The sequence below is a fragment of the Acanthaster planci genome, linkage group LG15 (assembly GCF_054643075.1).
Source record: "Acanthaster planci isolate LZ-2023a linkage group LG15, COTS_SCS, whole genome shotgun sequence".
Lineage (NCBI taxonomy): Eukaryota > Metazoa > Echinodermata > Asteroidea > Valvatida > Acanthasteridae > Acanthaster > Acanthaster planci.
The window spans coordinates 7,930,407-7,946,452 of NC_141791.1; the positions used below are offsets into that span (position 1 = coordinate 7,930,407).

The 16,046-nt window shown below is 39.0% G+C and overlaps 1 protein-coding gene across 1 annotated transcript in view; it reads right to left on the bottom strand.

Moving 5' to 3' along the window:
- The window catches only part of LOC110986670 (protein OSCP1-like), a 23,929-nt gene extending 7,956 nt beyond the window's left edge, over window positions 1-15,973 (bottom strand). Inside the window, exons 1-4 of the mRNA XM_022248735.2 lie at window positions 15,732-15,973; window positions 9,183-9,337; window positions 7,019-7,186; window positions 3,001-3,081 (exon numbers count right to left, since the gene is read on the bottom strand). Coding sequence (XP_022104427.1) covers window positions 3,001-3,081; window positions 7,019-7,186; window positions 9,183-9,337; window positions 15,732-15,843 — 516 coding nt within the window. The 5' untranslated portion in view covers window positions 15,844-15,973. The remainder of the gene's footprint in view (window positions 1-3,000; window positions 3,082-7,018; window positions 7,187-9,182; window positions 9,338-15,731) is intronic.
- Between the last annotated feature and the right edge of the window lie 73 nt (window positions 15,974-16,046).

Consider the following 16,046-nt stretch of genomic DNA (forward strand, 5'->3'; position numbering starts at 1 on the left):
ACATCTCAACATGCACAATGGACTGTCATACTGCCATAAATCCACATCTCAACATGTACAATTGAAGTTTATATTTTCTATGCAATTATACATGTACATGTACAATGTACCGGCCAGAAAAATGTGGCACATAGTAAGTTATTGCTGTACATGTACAATGTACACTGTACCAGTACATCATGTACATAAATACATGTATGTCCGTACATATCAGTTACTACATGTAAAAAATTACTCCGCAGCTGTTGCTATACCAATAGCACCATGCTAAATTACTCCCCCTCTACACACGTACATGTACATGTAGAAGTTTACATGTACCAGTAGTACAGAAATTTTTTAAAACTCCCCATGCTCTTAACATGAAAAATTGGAAAACACAAACATAAAACAGCACTACCGGTAGAAGGGGTACACATGTACATTACATGTACATCACAACCAATATCTTTGGGATTTAACTGACAAAATTCCAGACTGGTCTTTGTGCAGTGAAATTTATACTTTCTTCGACAAATGACAGTGTACCTGTGTAGTGGGTACATGTACATGATAGATTTTCATCTTAATGATAATGACCAGGCCATCGTGGACATTATAAGTCTACACATCAGATTCTGTTGCTGATCAGCTGATAGTGACCTTTCATTTCACAGATACAGTCAAGGACTGTGATTATCATATTCATGTACATGTATACATGCCCACAGGCTACAGGCACATAACATGTACTATAGCCAGATACATGTAGCTGTACTTTTAAGCTGATGTGCTGGCTTTGTGTATTAGTGCATATGTTCACTAGTTGCTATGGATAATCTGATAAATTTTAGATTGATCAATGCTCAGTTGTGTTCACGGCACTTTCATACAGGATTGGGTCACACGATCAAAATGATGAAGGCAGCTGAATCCTACTGGCTCATCCAGCATGTCCAGCATGAACTACTGGGTATGAAGGTTTATGGGGCTACATGTACAATGTCATCTTTGGCTACCACGTACAAAATCTCACGCAGCTACATGTACATGTATGTATATGTACACGCAAAATATGAAGTAATAAACATTAGTTGCCTAAACATTACTACTTCTTCTTGAGGTTAAATCTGACAACCACTGGTGATATACCATATTTCTACAAATTTTGTAAACATGATAAAGGAAACAACAGGTGCATACCGGTACATGTACATGCACGTAACTTGATCATCAACGGCACTTGTAGCTACATGTATGATGTACATACATTTACATGTACCGGTACACGTGACATTGATAATCCACCTAAAAATTAAAAATAACATACATTAAAATAGTATAACCTGAGAGCAGAATAGGCCACAATAATGTCAGCTCCATCTGGCTTGCACCTTTATGTATGTACTGCACACATGTACATGTACTGTACATGTATCGACATGTTTACAATTGGATAATGAAGCGTATAATTCAATTTCTTATATTAATTCAGCAGTAGTTAAATTGTTTAGTTTAGTTTAGTGAATGATGTAGTTTGTAGTTAAGTAAGCTAAATTTAAGGAGTCATTTTGTTCATTTAAATTGTTGGACACAGTGGGATGAGGATGATTAAGACCAGCAAACAATGTCGATACATCCTTTCATTCCAATCAACTTCATGGGTATAACATGCTTCCTGACTTGTCAATTTGCTTTTAATTGGATTTCCAAAGTAGAGTAAGGAAAACAGAATATACAGAATGCATGTATGTGAATGAATGAACAGGGAAATCAAAATTGTTGTCAAGTAAAAATGATAGCCCTGCTTTAACTTTTCATTTGAATGGTCAGAATTATAAACAGAAATAACAAAAACTGAACGGTAAAATGTACCGGTACATGTATAGGGTCTTTATGCTTATTGAAAATGCTGACCATTTGAGACTTTAACCCTATAACACTCCTCAATCCTCCAACAGGAGAAGGATTGAGGAGTGTTAGGATTATTCATCCCACTGTGATCAATATGAATGATGGGCATGGTCACTGGTGTTCCAGATATCAGTAATGACTCCCCTCCTTTCATCAAACACAGTGAATTAATTCAATACTGTTCACTTCAGGAAAAAAGAAATCCAAATTCATGCTTAACACATGGGTCTGATTTTGTACAATTTGCCGTAACTGGGCCACTATGACACATTTAACTCTCACACTACATTTTGGGGCATACCAGTACATGTCCTTCCCACTCTGGCTGTATGTACATGTACCGCATACATGTACATGTATGTATTTCAAGTTTTTCAACAGCCTCACTTTCTTGATTGCATTTCGTCCAGAACTCAATAAGTTACACATTACAGAAATGTCCAGCAACCTACAGTATATGCTATACATGTAGGTACAGTAATTCAAAATCCTACATGTACATGTATGTACATACATATGTACACATGTACATGTAGTACTGGAGCCTTGACAACAGCTACATGTACTGCATGCGTGTGGAGCAAGAAATAATTAATCCACTTCTTATGCCAAGGTGGCTGCTACCATAGCAACACACATGTATACTGATGGCACTGTGTTTGTCAGGTAAATATTAAATGACTGAACAAAGACACGCTTGACATTTTGTACAAAATACACCTTGGCGCAGTAAAATACCGTATAATTGAACAACCCAGCCACATGCATACATGTACACACACAGATGATTGCAATCACACAAAGATTTATCATTTTATACACATACATGTACATGTACTCATATCAACTCTAAAGTTATGTACATGTACTGTATTTGTGTTTTTGCTTTGAATATTGAATATACATGTACCGATACAGTACATGGGTTTACAACAATCAAATACTGGTACTTTGAGGTAAATGCAGACAAAACTTACATGTACTTATTTAAGCATAACCCTAACATGCCTAAGAGTTACCACAATCAACCTACAAGAGGCTAAGCATTCTATAAATTCCATTTTTGATTGGTACATGTACTTCTATATGAAAAAAATGTGTTCTTACCCGTATATGGATGTCTTGAAAGAATTCTAAAAGTGTCTGTCTGATCAGCTGAAATTCTCCCATGGAGAGTGAACTGTAGGTCTGAAATCAAAGGCAACATACATTTATATGTATTTGAAAGTCTTTTTGAAAATGCTTAATTCACACGTAATTCTCGACTTGAAGATGATGCTTCTTGCAGTGCCTTAACCTTAGACATCAAATCCCACACCGTCACTATGGCCACAGACTCCCCTGGATTGATCAGAGGCCAAGATCATTCATACATACACCTGTACACGTACACTGTACCGGTACATGTACATGTACATGTATGTTTGCATGTTGTAATCAACAATTTGATACATTTGTGGGGGGCAAGTGGTTAGGGTTGTAGCTTTTGATCATAGGGTCAAGGGTTCTAATCCAGCTGGTGGCAGCATGTTGTGATCCTGGGCAAGTCTCAGGAGTAAAATGGGTACCGGTACCTGTGAGGGTAGATTTGGTTTAGCTGTGTGCCCTTGATGTGGCAACATCAGCTAGTGTACTCTTCAGGGAGCTGAGACTGTTTTAGCAATGTTCAGTTGTTGTGAGGCCAATGTGTAGATATCATGATAATGATGCACCTTGAGCACCCAGCAGGGTGGACATGTGTGCAATATAAATCTGAATTATTATTCTTACATGTAAGCATATGTTATACGAGTATCAAGCATTCAGACATTCTGACACATGTTTATTTGCTGTGACATGGTGCATGCAGGAGTTTTTATGACAAAAGTGAACATACATGTATCTACATGTAAGCAGGTTGTAATGCCAGCAGTAAGGATGTCAAAACTTGAGACAGACGTGTGTAAAAATGGGAATAGTTATACATGTATGTGCTTGGCCGGTCTTCAACATACACATAACACCGCTGTTACTGAAGCGACAAACAGTTGTGCGCATGCTGCAATCTTATTTGTTGGAGTCCGCCCTCTGTTGCTAAAACGTGGTCAGGTATACAATAAATAAACATCACTTTTGTGGTCAATTTGGCCAATAAAAACACATTGTTAAATACTTGTCATGATTATATATAGATTTTGCATACATTTGAATGTATCAGGTGTCATGTGCGGTCGCTATGGAGCACTAGTTTTGGTCCCATGTGCCCCAACATTACAAAATCGTTTGCCAACCGAGCCTTGTTTGTCGCGTACTTCCAACATTTCTAATGGAGAAAATGTCAATTTTTAGGGGAAGTTACATGTACATCACTACATGTAGCTGCATTATAGACCAAATAAGTACATTTTCCCATGAAAAAATGAGCCATTAACGGTCTCAGATGCTTCTGGAGAGTGGATTTATACAAGAAGTAAGTGAACAACCCCTGAGATAATTCAGAATGATTTTTTGAAAAACACTACATGCACCTGTACTGTCTCAATCTCTTAGAAGGTTAATGAGGGAATCTAGCACATTATCGTACACATTTCACGGCAATCACACAGGCCTACATGTACATGTATGTACATGTACATTTTGACGATGATATCTGGATAAAATGACATTGGTTGGGTTTTTTTTTTTCACTTATAAAAGGGAAGGACAAGTAATTAGACTCATACAAAGATGTTGTGTAGGCAATTTTTAACAAAAACTGTGCTGGCATGGAGTCTCTACTGGCCTGTTCATTAGCCAATGTTACATGTATCTGATTGCAGACACTGCACTGGAAATGGGGTTCATCACTGGTGAAGTCATCGTGGAAAAACTGTGTGGTTGTTCCCATCAGCTGCTGGAATTGCTCTTCCACCTCTTGTTTTATGGTTTCTTCAGTTTCTTGCAGAATAAGGTTCTTCAACATCATAGGGCTGTATTTCTGTTTAGTTGCTAGACGACCACCCTTGTTATTTTTTACTTTTTTGACGTAAAACACGTGCACCTTCCTTTGGGTGAGTAGACCTGTTGCTGGGCAGTGTGCGGGTCTTGGGCAGATACAAATATGAATAACACAGATACATGTAGCACATGAATTGGGGATGACGTTGCCTTTCATCTGTGGAGATGTTGATGTGATATTTTTCCTTTATTTTTTCTTTGTAGTCGGCACATCTCTTTATGGGCTTAGCCTTATTTTGTGCTTTTGAGATTTTTCTCCACACACTCTGCATAACGTATTCATATAATGAGTTCCATATCCAAGATAGAGTCACCTACCGGTATGATAAAAACAGAATACTAATTGGATATTGTTTGGCCCTATCAGCCTATAGGGGTAGACCAGGGGAAACATTTTGCAGGTTTGGCCTAAATACATGCACAAACCCTAGAATTATTGAGAACATGCCTATCTGCCTATGTGGGCATGATCTGGGAAACCGTAGCTTATAATTGTATAATTTGAAATGTGTTACATTATGTGGAATTTACCCTGGTACATGTATGTGGAAATTTGAGTTACTGTTGTTGAACATCTCATCAATCATTACATAGGTTCATGAATTTTCTATGTTGATGTTGTTTTTTAAATGAAATAAATGAGGAAATAAAAATGAAAAATGTAACTATGACACCATGAATTGGAGTGCATGAATAATTCTAGATTTCTTGGATTATTTTGGATTTTGAGGAACTTGTGATCAAATAAAATAGTCAAACTAGAAAGTAGCAACGAGGGCATGTGCCTACTACATGTACATGTGTATGTACTGTACCAGTACATGTACATGTATGCATTTATGAAACTTTAAAAGGCATAATTGTTTAAAGAAGACAAAATAATATTTTATTGACATCCTTCCTGTGTCATTTAAAGAGATTTTAACCTTTACTTTGGGATGAAATGTGAATGACAAGAAAGCCATGAAAACTACACTGACTGAATTTTTTCGTACCAGCACTATGCACCAAGTGTGTGTAGGTGGCCTACATGTACATGTATGTGTGTGTCGCATGTGCATAGCTCATTTGCCCCATAGGCCTATGCACAATAAACACCATGAAAGCAAAGGTTAGCATGCTAAAATGCGCGAGGGAATTCCTCGGTTTTCTTAATTTCTAGAGGGTTTGCTCTGTGGGAAACTCACAAGAGAGTAGAAAAACTCTCATTTGATAACTATGTGATGTTGAATTTACAGAAACTTCCTTACACGTAAGTTGAAAAATCACACTCCAAAACCACCTTGAATTTGCAAGTAGAGCATACGTTGCGGGATACTCAGTGCACAAATTGCCGTCGAATTTCCCGCGGAACAGAAACTTTAGGAAGCCCTTGAACAGTAAGCTAATACACAAAGATTTATTGGGTTATTACTGGTCAGTTTTGGGGGACTAATCATTAATATGTTAAATTTTCGCGGGTTTTCGGAAGGTACTTCTACAAAAAACTCATCGGTAAATTTAGAATGCCCAAGGAATCAGCAACTGTTGCCACAAATTAAATATGCTGACTTTTCTCACCGTGATTGCAATCGCATCCTGTTCGTAACACGTTATACATGTAAGTGTGCGTTGTGTACCGTGTCAAGCCTCCACTTGATGGTGTACGTTCCAGTAAAACCACGTACATGTACATGTATAAGCGCAGCCTCGTACCCAGTTTGTACCGGTATGACATGTATGGGCAACATGCACATGAAATGTTTCCTACAACCGGGAACAAGGATGGGGTTTGGACCTTTGTCGAGTCTTCACGTTGGTACATGTACAGCTGTTACGAGCGTGACTGTCGAATTTACGGTTTGCAATCAAAGGAGTCAATCCACTGCCATCGCACGATATTTCTTCATTAGAAGCCCAGTATAAGAACATACAGACACCATAGTACCATTCTGTTCTGTTTATTTGACAAACTACACTGTTTGTGCTCAAAGACCAATTTTTAGACGGCGACATACATGTATATGACAATGTACGAAAGTCGCTCAGCGTCCTGTTTTTACAAAATAACATTTTTCTCATCCTTTTTGACATCTTTCAGCTTGGGTTCTTTTACCAATCATACACTGTAAACATCTGTGTGCTACAAAGGGGACCCTGGAAGCCTTACCTTTATCACCATCTTGATGACTGTCTCTACCTGGTTACATATTGGGACAGAATCCTCAACGAAATTTCTGATGGCATCCAGATGATTGAAGGTTACCAACAAAATATCCGAAGGACGAAGACAAAGGGAGATTTGGTACTTCAAAGCCATTGTCATCAAATCATAGAGCTGAAATCAAAGCACACAGTCTTACAATGTTAATTAAGGTACCCATACCTGCAAAATTATTCTACATGGCATTTCATAATTGATCCAAAGTACGCAAAACCTCCTTTAGGCAAAAGCTTGAGAGGTCCATTGAAAATGTACCGATACAGGGGCACAAATTTCAACGTCATTTTCTCCCAGCTTCTGTACTCTTTTTCACTTTTGTCTTCAAAAAACCCTCTGAAATCATTACACATGTAGCTACATGTACATGTAGATGTATTACTTTCTGGTGTAAAAGGAACTTTTGGAGAGCAAAATAAAAACTTTACAAAGTACATGAGGGCAAAAGAAGTTGATAGGGTTCCATTCTATGAGAGCTGTAAAAGAAATTGTGTGATATCAGTATGTTGGGCTAAAATCCACCATTCTCGGTTGATTTTCCAGAGACGAAAGTGAAAAAAGAGTGCAGTAGGCTGAGAGAAAATGACGTCGAAATTTGTGCCCCTGAACATTTTCAATGGCTTTTTGCCTACACATGCCATTTATTATTATGTGCATGCGCAAATGTACATGTACACTACATGTACATTCAAATTTATTAGTGGAAGGGTCTTTTGCTTCAAACTTTTATTTGAACTACAGCCCTGTGTGGTTGACAGGTTGCTATGACAACCAGGCAACTAGAAATATATACAATGTACATACCGGGTACTGGTACATGTACATGTACCGGTACATATTCACCTGCACATGTGCATGTACAGTGCACATGAATACCGCTTTGTACATGTACATGATCTTACCACTGTCTGAAGGCGTGCTGGTACATGTGCACATACATGTACCGATAAAACTGGAATCAAACAGGTGAAACTTTAGATACATACATGTAGCAGGATGCATACATGTACCGGTACATGTACATGTACATGCAGGGATGTCTGGATTTCAGCAACCAATAAATGCTGTTAATTAGTTCTTTAAGTGAACTACACTGTAAACGCTAAGTAGAAACTGAGAAACATATTGTAGACACGAATTTATTACTATTGGCCATTTTTGTACATGGGGTACAAATTATACATGTACTGTACATGCACAATTCTGGTTCGTACAGTGCATGTACAGTATGTGAACTTCAGTGTCATATTTTTGTCACAAAGTCAAATGTAGTCAAGTCGAGTCAGGTTGCAAGTCTTATTCTTTGAAGTCAAGTCATGCTAGTCAGTCATTTTTTTCCCAGTAAGGTCAAGGGTCAAGTCAAAAAATTGCAACTCGAGTCCGTCTCAAGTCCAAGTCAGCAACTCAAGTCAACAACACTGGTACCAGTACCACAGAAGCGTACATTTATACATTGTGTATTCCTGTACTGTATCTGCATACTTTTTTACTTGGTCCTGTCTTTTCGGTTCAGTTCATGCACAGATACATACATGCACATGTGCGTACACCGTCTAAATGTACATGTACATTGTACATGTACCGGTACTGTACCAGTACGTCAGCCACAACAGTGACAAGTACATGTGTACATGTCACTGTTGTGGCTGACGTACTGGTACATGTGTACCAGTACATGTGTACATATACCCAATACCCTCTGATCATCCAGGCACATTTAAATTCTAAGATGGGAACTCAGTGCAGTTGTTTGAACTTTGTTCCTTGATATACCGGTACACATGGTACAGTGTATACAAGATGTATGGGATGTTGTCTCAGGCAACCAATCAGATGAAATGGTTCACTTACATGTACACAGAGGGGAGAAAATAAAATTCTCAAATAAATGTGTACACATCCATAACTTACAGTATATTTAAATATATATAATCTGTACGAAGTTTTTTAATTTTGTACCAACCAAAAGTTGTACAAATGGCATATACAGAAGACTATTATAGCCACCTAAACCTGATAATCTACAGGTATAGAGTACATGTACGCATGCACATGACAATATCCAGACGGCGCTTCTATGGAAGAAGCTTAACAACTCTCTCGCCTACGGTACCTTATCCATGCTGGCTGTGTTGAGGCGCATGATTGATGCATGAGCCAGTCGATCAAACACTGTACGCATTGCCTTCCTGGAGTAAATCTCTTGTGGTCTGAAGAGATTTTCCATGAAACGTTGATTGAACATGGTACTAATGATGTCATTCATGACTGTGGAGAAAGAAACAAGCTTTAAAATATACTTGTACATGCCTTTTACACATCACAGAAATTGAAGCAATACTCATAAATGCCTTAGACATAGTTCCTTATTCAACAATGTGCAACGTGATCCCAAAATGTTGGAAATTAATCCCGCACTGTTATGTACCGATAGGTTATGTATGTGTATGTGTAATGTTATCCTAACAAACAGTCATTTTAAAGGCGAATTTATGTGGCACACGTACACAAGTATGGTACCGGTACTATCTATTGTACCAGTAGAATTTGTATCGTAAGTCCCCAAAATTCAGTAAGTTTTCATATCATCTTGCAGTTTGCCATACTTTTAATTTAACATACAGGTAATGTCATTGGCTCAGGGCCCTTTTCTTATTTTTGAAGGTGCAAAGTGTTAATTTGTTTATTTTGTCAGTTCAGTGAACATTCAAAGTAGCGGTCGATTCACTTAAAGTTTTGGAGTCTCATTTTTACTCTCAGAAGAGGGCTGGATTAATTGGGTTGACAATGGGTTGCCCATTTTCCATACTTTCATCAATAAATGTAATGGCAGGATGGATATGCACCAGTGTTCCCGTCACTGCAGAAAGGGTGTGGGAGGGGGTGTGTATGGGGACAGGGGTTTTGACTATTGGTTCAAAGGCGTGCAAATAACAAGGAATATGGGAGTAAATGCTGAAACTGAATGAGGCCTGACACTTCCCAGGAAGGTGTTTGAGGGACATTAGGCCTATTTTTCTGTTTTAAAAATTCTTTGTTTATTTTTTGGAAGGGGATTTGGGTGGTTAATGGAGAGTCATGAGGTGTATGGGAAAGGGGGACCTACATGTACAGGTTCATGTACAAGATGTGGAATGTTGTTTTTAGTGTGGGGCAGTACGCATGAGGCTACTGTAGTGAAGATTGTCAAGACAGACAAGTAAACAAGCAAAGGAAGCAATAACACTAACAGACTTTAAGTGTCAATTATAATTCAAAAATGCTAAAATTAATGTTGACAGACCAAGGAACTTTACGTTAAAAAACAAAAACAGTTTTTTTAATTCATATATATCTCAATTTCTGATTTTAAAATATATTCAAATGATTTGGAAATGCTTAATGGAAAATTAAGTTTGAAGTTGTTTAAATTGCTTTAAATATCTATCGTTTCAGTGAAAAACACCATGACTCGCCCTTTCAATAAACTTGTGAATCCTGAGTCTTGGCCACCGTGGAGTATCACCTCCACAGATGTATATAGGAATTTTTATACACACCTGGGTTGAACCCACTAAAACTTGACTCACTCCTGGGCACAAAAAGAAGTGATTTTGCAATGTGAATTGCTGTGATGAAAGATTGAGAGTTGTAAACATAAAGTTACCTCCAAAAATTCAAACTTCACAGTAGTTTTCTGGAAATCTTGTTTCAAAGTCCCAGGTGTACAGATTTAGGAGGATCGACATGATCAAGGCATAGTAGGCCATGGCGTCCCCCTTCAGCCCCTGTCAACCTGTCATCAGGTTATGCCTGTAGATCTTGCCTAGTCAGAATGTTTGTTTAACACCTCACCTACAGCATCAGTCCTAACTACGTACATGTACAAAGTTGGGACTGTCCCATCTACACTACATGTATAACGGGTATGACAATATAGTGTAGGTGGAGAATATTTACGACCTGACAGTCATGGACTTCAGTTGGGACAGGCCCAAGATGGGACAGGCCTACATGTACATGTCTACCCCTAGAACTGTGGGGTCCATTATGAAATGGCACATACATGTATAATGTATGTAAATTGGGTGGGATGGATTACTCTATTCTCATGGCAGTTATCACATTTCCCAATCGAAATACAGATTACTCGCTCACCTTCCTGAATTATCTTATCCTCGTTGTTATTGAACTCTTACTCTTTAACTTGATTCATAAGATTTTGCTTGTGGCTCAATTTATTTTCCTCTATGATACATGTACCGGTAGCTCCAAAAATCTGTGTATCATGCATTGTATGTAAGCGGAGGTGGAGTCTGTATTATTGCGGTTCAATGGTTTCTATCAGCCCGTTCTCACTTGATCCACCAATTGGGGGATCTGATCCACCTTTTGCCCAATTGCCGGATTAGATCCCCCAATTGGTGGATCAGACCTGGCAATTGTGTGTAGAGGGAACGCTAACCGTTATAAGGTGGATCAGGATCAGATCCACCTTTCTTGATCCTCCTCTGGAGCAAGATACAGATCCCCCAATTGGTGGATCAGATTTTGAGATTGGCGGATCACGATCACCTGGGAACGCAAAAGGAGGATCTGATCTGGCAATTTGACCTGTCAACATCCGTCCGTGCACGAGTGGCCCAAAACTTTTGCGGTCTGATGAACAAAGAAATACGTTTTTTGGCATGTAGCTCATGTGAAATTTTTAACGAGCACAGCATCCACAACTGCTGAACTACGGGCTAGCGAAATGTGTCACCACACATGTGCAATGCATGTGCTGCAATATGTACATGTACCTTGCCCTTTCACAATTTTCGTTGCGCATTCGTCCATTTCTTAACCTTTTTCATTTGTGTAATTTCACTTGCTTTCCGTCAAAAACTAATTCTGTGTTACCGTATAGCCCTCAGTGTGCGACAGAGTATCAAAACGGAAGCAAAGTTTGAAGAGACAATGTACTAGGCTGAACATTTGGTCTGATTCAAGGTCGTTCTGTCAGTAGAACTCCGCGCCCAAAACACCACAGGGTCACATGCATGCCACCCTAGCATGCAACACTGCCATTGAGTGCGCGCTCAGCAAGCTAGCACATGTGCAATACCGAACTCAGTGACCTTTCGGGCTCAACATTTCCATCTGAAAAGGTGGATCAAGCGACTTGCGGTTTTGTTGCGGTAAGATAACGATCACACCAAAATGCTGGATCAAGATCCACCTTTTCCCAATTCAAGTGGGAACGTGCTGTATGATGGCCTTTAAAGCACTTTGTTTATGAATAAATAAGGATAAACAGAATGATTTAGTTTTCAGAGGAAACAAAATAACCTTATTTTGGGATAAAGTTCCATTTTACCGGTAACAGTAATTTACTGTATTTTTCCAGTCTTCTCCTTAAAGGTGCCTTTTACCGAAAGACAGAGATCAGAATAACTGCAGCCAGTGTGTTACCTTACACTTACCAATTTACAATGTACCGGTTCATGTATATGGCATGGAATAACTTCAGTTTTTTCACCAGAAGATTATACCTCAATCTTAATTGCAGCAACAACTTTGACTTTTATTTTATTACTAATATTGGTGTTTGCCAAAGGAATAATAAATATGTGGCTATCACCAATTTCATTTTCTTTGTGGACTAATTCTTATTGATGTCTGAAACAATCGTAAAAAAGTCTGCTTTCTGAGTTCTAATTCCCCCAGAGTTATAACCATATCATTGGACTGTTTAATTCAAAATAACATTAGAAATTCTAAACGTCCACTGACGTAAGTTGTGTAAGAAGAGCAAAAATTGAGACAATAATGCCAATGTAATTATTCAGTATCATTTGCCCCAGAGGGTAAATACCATTGAAACAAGTAACTGTAATGGAGAAGGGAGGGGGCACTTTACAGACACACACAATTTTTCAGCACAGGAGCCCGTATTTTGACTCCCCAAAATGGGCACTTTTACAGTTAAAATGTGCCTTCAGACACCTTAGGCCATTTCAGAATTGACATATAGGAACCCAGCAACAGATATCCAGGGGCAGGGTAGCGGTCAATATACAGTAATTAAAGAGATACATGGCACATGTACAGTAGGTAATGACAGACACAGTGAAGGAAAATATCTACATTTCAGAAAAATTACATCTTTTATTAAAAAATAAAAAAACTTACGGAAACATGCTGAATTTTTCACTCTGTTTTAATAAACCTAATCCTCAGGCCATAATTTATTGATTACCTGGGCGACTATTGCCGACTAGGATCTCACTGCCAATGCAAAATTCAGTAGTTCTGATACCACGATAATAAGCCTTACGTATTGCTAATAGTATACCGCATGGGTGGTTTTGAACAATGGTAGAAAGGCATCGTGAGAAAAAAGGGGGAAAACGGCACTTTTTTCTTCCCACAATGCCTTTCTTCCATTGTTCAAATCACACACATTTTTCTTCAGCAAGACAAGATGCCGGGTCCTTTTCAAGATTTTCCATTTTCAAAATTCTTCAAAATTCATCATTGCATTTAATGGCTGTTTATACCCACATGAAAGACTCTTTGGGCACTTCTCTATAGCTAACAGGTAATTCACAGACTCCTGAATATTTCAGCCAGGCCTGCAGCCTTGGAAAAAGAGCCCAGATTGTGCGGTGTTACGTAAGATTCTTTTGTTCCCGAAACCAGCACAGTGCACTGCTGCTCATCACTGCAGGTGGTGGAGAGCTTTAGTCCCCGGTGGTAATCCGGTCACTCTACATGTCTCAAACTGTGGTATACTGTTTTAAAACAAGGCTGGATTATCCCCACTATTGAGAGCGAAAAAATGTTGGGGATGCCCAGCAGCTCAGTCTTTTGTGCTGAGCACAGTCTTTTGTTATAAGGCCCAACTCTTTTGTCCCAGTTCCGGGATCCCCGGCTCTGCATATACATGTAAAGCCTATGTACTCGAAAACGGGTCGCCTGGCAGGAAGTGGTTAACCATAATTTACTTGGCACAATAACAAACATGCTAGAACTAAAAAAATGGCTTATATTTTTCCACGGGAAGTCTCCTGATAAAAAAAGGAAACTGCATTGATAAAATTTACATGTACTCCTCTGTGGGTTGGAAACATGGGAGACTGTGACAAGGTGTGACACTGAAATGTATCCCTTGCCAAGAGAGGATGACACTGCAACAGTACAGTGTACTTGATGTGTGTCCAGTGCAAGCAGTTTTTGAACATACACTGGCTCCATGATGTTAAATTGATGGAGTTTGCAAGTTCAGTGGGTCAAAATCAGTGGAAAACATGGCACTTGTCATCAATCTCTGAGTCGCTGTCATCTCCATTGGTGGTGCTCTGAAGCGATGTTGTGTTCTGGTGCAGGTGCATTACTTGGTGCAGGTGCATGACTTGGATCAGGTTGAGGTGGAGAAATCACACGAGGCTTCTTTGGCTCATTCACATCAACAACACACCAAAATGCTTTGGTAAGCATTGATGGTGAATACAATGTAGTTCCTGTGGACACTTGCCCAGACTGCAGCACTTGGCTTGTACACATGTTCTGCAAGATGAGAAAGTAACATGTACGTATTTTGCTCTAGGATGTCAAGTGTTGGTTGTAATACCGGTATCTAGGGCCTAATGAGTATTTATTAAAATCTCTGTTTTGTCAAAATATCAATCCATTTTTTATTTTGTGGGCCTTCATTGTAAAAACTCCACACAGTCACTTTACTTTAACATTTGTTGAAAGAAATGAAAGAAAAACCCAAAACGAATTACTGTTCTTAGAAACATAAGTATTTAGATGTTTTATATTCGTGCACGAATTGAAACGTGAGGGAAAAATGATTTGCCAGGCAGTGAGAAAATGATATACATGTAGCCTAAGGAACATGTCTTTTCTAAGCATCTGTACTTTTCCCTGCATGCAACTTTGTCAGTGGAGTCCGGTGACTGCAGTCATACACGAATAGCGACTTTGAAACATTGTAATCTGAAACTTTAAAAGACACTGTAATGAATATTAAATATCCCCACAATGTACATGTAGAATGTTTTTGTATCTTGTAAACTAGGCCTAAATACATAAACTTTAGACTTTTATGAGTACAACTTACCGCCAAAGCCTTAACTTTACACATTTTTCGGTCAGTGGGAAGAGAAGATCTTCAGCAAGTCTGAAGGTATTTTATTTAACTTGAAGTTGTTTACATCACACGGCATAACGCAGAAGGTACATGTAAAGATGAGAAAACAGGGCCCCTCGAAATTTGGACCTCCCGCGATACATGCATATCATCATGATCATCAACTTGTGCTTTTAGAAAAAAATTTTATCCTGTTTATAGGGGGCCTAGGCCTACACTACAGGTGAGTATGGTCAGACGGTACAGATTAATTACATGTAAGTGCCATATTTGAGATGAATTATGTCAGGAATCAAATTGCACAAATGTGGAGAAGGTTGAGAAATGTCTATAGAGACTGGCCACCACCATGACCAATAATACCAGTACTACTAGGCAATTGTTGGGCCAGTCCAACTGCAACACTGTACTAGCATACACTACAGTTGGGACATATTTCTGTGTCCATGGCCGTGGTCTATGATGATGTCCGAACTGCCATGACTGCCGAAGAACTTAGACTGATCCGTGATCATGGTGATGGTGCCTACATGTAGGTCCTACCTTTTTTAGACTTGTCGAGTGGGATGTTTTGCGCTCGCAGTCGCTGGTCAAGGATGTACAGCATCTCCCCTCCCAAATTAATAAACAGAATTGGCAACGGTCGGAACGACATTTTGACCAAAAACTATTGGCTTTTCTACAGCAACACAATTGCTGCGCCGGTATGCTGCATGAAGATATAGATACACGTTCACGTTACCACTACTGAGAGCAGTTTCCCTAGTTTCCGCGTAAAGTATGTAATCTGCATTGATCTCCGAGTACCAATGAAAAAGAAAACCCCCTGTATATTGGCGTGGCCTCTTGGTGGCGCTC